The sequence below is a fragment of the Schistocerca serialis genome, chromosome 2 (genome assembly GCF_023864345.2).
Source record: "Schistocerca serialis cubense isolate TAMUIC-IGC-003099 chromosome 2, iqSchSeri2.2, whole genome shotgun sequence".
NCBI classification, from domain to species: domain Eukaryota; kingdom Metazoa; phylum Arthropoda; class Insecta; order Orthoptera; family Acrididae; genus Schistocerca; species Schistocerca serialis.
This window is the reverse complement of record NC_064639.1, coordinates 887,695,406-887,700,879: the sequence shown is the minus strand read 5'-3', so window position 1 is coordinate 887,700,879 and position 5,474 is coordinate 887,695,406. Positions and strand designations below refer to the sequence as shown.

The 5,474-nt window shown below is 38.5% G+C and overlaps 1 protein-coding gene across 1 annotated transcript; it reads right to left on the bottom strand.

Moving 5' to 3' along the window:
- Nucleotides 1-591: 591 nt before the first annotated feature.
- On the bottom strand, nt 592-4,233 carry LOC126458226 (zinc finger protein 184-like). The gene is made up of 2 exons (XM_050095124.1): nt 4,107-4,233; nt 592-3,727 (listed from the first exon to the last, which is right to left on the bottom strand). Exon 2 carries the CDS (start codon nt 3,650-3,652, stop codon nt 2,132-2,134), a length of 1,521 nt encoding a protein of 506 aa, XP_049951081.1. The 5' UTR covers nt 3,653-3,727; nt 4,107-4,233; the 3' UTR covers nt 592-2,131.
- Nucleotides 4,234-5,474: the final 1,241 nt, after the last annotated feature.

Genomic DNA, 5,474 nt, shown 5'->3' with positions numbered 1-5,474 from the left:
GGTGTGCCTGTCTGCGCCTCAACATGTCATCTTAAACATATGTACCGTACACAATCACACAATTTTTTTCTTTCTTGGCCAAGCTTTATAATAAGAAATAATAAAAGGCTGTTACACATTTAACTTTCGGACAAAGCCTTTTTCAGATAAGAAAATACACACACATTCATTCACGGAGATGGCAGTCACGTGTGCTTGGTTATGTGAATGAATGTGTGTGTTCTTTTCTTTTCTGAAGAAGGCTTTGGCTGAAAGCTAAATGTGTATCAACCTTTCCATTGTGCATGTCTGCAACTCAATATATTCTCTTCTTTATATTGTTGTACACATGGTTAATTTACAGACTGTTATGTTTCCTTGTAGTTTCTACCAGCTTGCTTCTGGATATTAATGTGTTAAATCCACAGCGATGACTTTATGTGGTAACACACAATGAAAGATGTGTGAGATGAAGCTGCAAAGAAATGTTGCCTGATCTTGTGAACAGAATAAAAGGAATACAGAGTCCAGTCATAGAATTTTACCTTGACATATTTTCTAATGCAAGAAAAAAAATGAACTCAAAACAGAAATCTGTTTAAATACTTTAATAATTTTAGTTATTAATACACAAGCAACATATACTGTTTATAAAGACCGCACTCTATAAACAATTACAGCTTTATTCGTACATGCTGACATGTTGGAACATACAGTTACATTCATACCAGAAAGCAAGCATTCAGTTGATGAAGAGAACAGGAAATGAAGCGTAACAGTTACATCAGTCATGGTGTTTTGTACTATCTCAAGGAATTTCATGTTTCAACATAATAAAATTCATGATTGATCTACAATCAGAGTCAATAGTTTTACTCCAATACAGCTTCCATCATTATTATCAGTATACATATTTGTGACTGGTTTTCTTTTGGTGTCAAAGCAGATGCACATATTACTGCATTGCATGCGGGAGGTTATGCTCATGCCTAGTAAGCACGAGAGGAGAAATTGGCACGTATCTGGCAGGATTGTACACGGTTAATACAACTAACTTAAAAGCTTTCTTTTGTACCAGTTGTGATGATTATGTGTGTCCTGCTTACACTCTATACATTCAAAACTTCTTACATGTTCTCTTATTACATTACATTTCTTACTAACATACTACCTTAAATGTACCTGCCTGAATACTGTCACTAACATTTACTAAAAAATAATACTTTCTCATAATCTCAAATGAAGGGACTTGTTCTCACCAAGCTGCTTTGCCAGCTGGATTAATGCTTTTCCTGGAAAAAATTCCTCAAAAGTTACAACTGACCTAAAAAAATTATGTGAGTATTTATCTCTCTTATCCTCTGCACAGGTGAGAATCTGGTAAACATCCCTATGGCAAAAATATTTATTACATCAGCTAGGCCTACAATACTATGGAAAATGGCACACTTCAACAAAAAACTCCATAAAAAAACTAAGCAGGTAAAATCTCACAACCAATATTTCACAACAAATGAAAAAAGGTAAAATAAAACATCTATAAAATCACATTTCAAAATGTGAAACTACTTCACAATAAAAGTAATAAATACAGATACACGCTTTAAAAGTGCAGTAAGGTTGTACATAAAACTACTGGTTATTATGTACACTACAGTCCAACTTCTCATTTCATTTTAAAAGCAGTTCATTTGCCATCTGAGTATAATGGACTTGGCTCAAGCAAAGTGACCATGTAAATATGAACACTTTTTGGTCAGAAAAAAATGTTGATTTGTATAAGTGATATTCCCTGATTATTTGTGGATTGTTTACGGAACTATTTACAAAGAAATGTGCTCTAATAGTATACCAAAATACTACATCACAGAAGCAAACTTGCGCATTTCATCACTGCTAACGTAGAGCCGTCAACAAACCAATTAAAAATTCAACATGCTGGCATTTCTTATTAATCTGTATCACATGTTACGAAGCCCAGCAAGATTATCAGTTCGAAAAGGCAACAGGGCCAAATAAAATGGCCACAGCCTATCGTAGTATCAGCTGTCTGTTTCACACTTTAGAATGCATCTTTAGCAGCAGACACAAATGCCAAGAGATCCGAGTTAAGAAGGCTGGGAACACTGGCGTAGTTCCCATTGGCCGTCATTCAGGAAAGCAGGCCAGGTGGAGGTTGTTCTGCAGACACAGTGGCGACCTGGAGCTGGTTTGGAGGGTGCTGAGGTTGTGGAGCATGCTGACTGAGTTCTGCCTTCACACGACGAGCAATATGACTGCGTGTGTGTTTCCGCAAATGGTCCTTGCGGTAAAAACCTTTGCCACATTCTGTACACACATGTCGTTTTTCACCTGAATGTATGACAAAATGCAAAGTAAGCTGCTCCTTCCTTTTAAATGCTTTGAGACACACCGTGCAAACATAAGGACGCTCAGGATTGTGGCTCTGTTTGTGACGTGTGAGGTGATCTTTTCTCTTCAGTCCTGCACCACAAATGTCACAAACAAAACGACGTTCTAAAGTATGGCCCAGGAGATGTTGCTCTAATAGCTCTTTCTCCGGATATGCCATATGACATTCGGGGCAACAATACAATGTGGAACCATCTAAAGCTGTTGTGAGACGAATTTCTCCAGGTTTTGGTCTAGGCTTCTTTTCCTTGTTAACCTTCTTCTTCTTCTTTTTCTTTGCACCAACTTGAGGTCCGTTATTCCCCACAACCCCTGGTGTTGTTGTTGTTGCAACACCTATTGCTGGGCCTGCAGAATTTGCAACCATTTCTGTTTCTTTTTTAATGTTCTCAGCTGAGTACTTAAGAAAGTGATGAAGGCTTATAGGTAAAGTAGAAGCTGGTAAATGAGAAAGATAATCCGCAACAGTTGAACCTGGTGTGGCTAAGCTTTGCCACGATGCTGGCATTGTTGTTGTTGTCTGTGTTGCATGGTGGTGGTGATGCTGATGGATAGCCATAGCTCCACCATACTCCCCTTCATTCGAACCAGGTCGATCTTCCTTATCAACATCTTCACATTTCACATCTTTCGGTTTCTCACCCACTGGGTTTTCCCTCATCATTGCTGCACACAGATCCTGGGGTTGCATATCACCTGCATGATAGGGTGGCCGTTTCTCAGGCATCTGCCGAGATTGTGGTGGAGGAGGTTGCTGCTGCTGCTGCTGCTGCTGCTGCTGTTGTTGTTGTTGTTGTTGCTGCTGCTGTTGCTGTTGTTGTTGCTGCTGCTGCTGCTGTTGTTGTTGCTCCTGAACGGATGGGGATGAGGTAGGTCTGTTTTGTTGCTGAACTGAACCCGCTTGCGTGTAAGGAACACCAACAGCGCCTGGATAATGATGAGTAGCAGCTATAGCAGCACTTGCATGGTACTTAGATGAATTTGGATTCATCATATTGTTAACCTGAGGCGCGCCTGGATTATTCCTTCCATCATCTCTAACATACTTTCCCATATTTACTGGCATGCCAATGGGAGGATGATGTTGATTGAAATGAGCTGGTCCTGGGCTGGTGTGATAACGTGGTCCTGCACCTCCACCATCACTGACAGCTTGGGGTGGCAGTCCTCCACTACTTCCATCGTGAGTGAATTTCGCCGCAAACTGATGAATCGTAGGAATTGACGCAGGAAAGTGACCACCAAAAGGAGAGAAATTCATTGTTGCAGATTAGCTGAGAATGCAGTCTTCACACTTTCACGAACTTTCTGCAGATCTTTGTTACTGGACGAATGCCTGAAATGGACAAAATAAAGCTTCATTACAAGTGTGTACATAACCTTTGGAGACTTGGTTTTGAATACATACAATTTCCGTCATTTCGGCACAAAGGTTAGTGGTACGAGTATGTTTACTTCCATAATTCTTGTTTTATTTGTCACTTTGCTTACTAAGAGATGTCTTTAATTTTCGAATAAATGTTTAATTATTTTTATGTTTCTGGCGGCGTCATGGCCCGCGAAAAGATATACAAGATGGGCCTCTGAATGGACATGTTATACATTCGCCGAAATTTTAGACGAATGGCGGTATCAGGCACAAAATTAATGATAATGAGAAACTCTGTTTACAAGTCCTCCAAACAGTAGTATTTCCACGGTACATATGTACTCACCGGTATGCGTTTTGTTGTCCTCATGATGTTTTATTTCCATAAATACGCGTCTTTGACAGAAAACATAAACACCTGCTTTGCGCGACGTTACTCTGCTGTTACTTTATACCCACCACCACCAGTGCGTGTATCTGCCATCTACAGTCAATGCCGAAGGTATCGCTGCAGCGGGTTATTTGTTTGGGATGGCTTGGCGTCGGCAGCATTGATATTGTGTAATTGTGTGTTACATTCGTCGGGCTGTTTGCCATTGTTAAATTTACGGCAGTCAAAATATTTGAATTATAACTTCAAAGTAAATAGGTTTCTTGATTTCGAGAAAGTAGTTGCTTTAGTGGAGAGTTGTTCACGGTGTACATGTTGCCTTATGAAAGTAATAAACCTGTTTAAGAGTTGTGGCCACAAATGAAGCAGTAACAGTCGTCTAGACATCCCGCATCACTGAACTAAATTATTGGATAATCTGTGTTACGCTTCGTCACTTTTAAAATTGTTACCGGCACTCATTAACATTAAATTCCGCCGATGGATTTCGTCACATTATTATATGCTCCCGTTGTACTGTGTTGTGTACAGATGCCCTCTTGGTTACACTAGATGTTGATTTATAACACTCACAATTACATAGGTAATAGCCTGTATAATACTCATTGACGACAGTTTCATTTGTTTTTTTTTATTTAATTTTGTTTAACAAGTTCATTACATTAAACGTTCCTTATTCTCCAAACTAGTATTTAACAACTCTGTACATAAGTTTAAACAACAAAAATTTTCACTCTGTGGTGTTGATATTTCTAAATAATTTCAGCGAAAGCTAGTTTGCCTTTCCTTGGAGGAAGGTCTGAATATTTTTTTCTGCATTCCCAAAATTCCTTCCACATGACACACATGTTGTGTCTTTGGACCCAGATAGCCTGTAAAATGCACTTGGGTGAAATACTCCATACTATAGCCCTGCAGTAAATAGATGTTGCTTGTCTACATATTCTGTGGAGCATACTATAATAAGAATTAATTTCACCATTCAAAGAAAGACATTGGTAGACTTTATTCATTTGATTTCATTACGTAACAAAATTCTTAAAACCTTGCAAATAGTTGCCTCCAGACAGTCTTCTCTGGTTCATGTGCAGTTAATATTGTACTAATTGTGGAATTATTTCATTTAAGCTAGACAAATTAATGTTTTATATTCTTCAGACAAACTTTCTGGTATGAATGAACTGGAACATGTGAGGTGGTGACAACTCAGTAATTGTATGATGAATATTTTAAGAATAATCATGGATATTTACTGAGATTATATGTCTTAGAATGTCATAAATGCAGATATATATTTTGTTCTTTCACCATGGCTACAGTCAA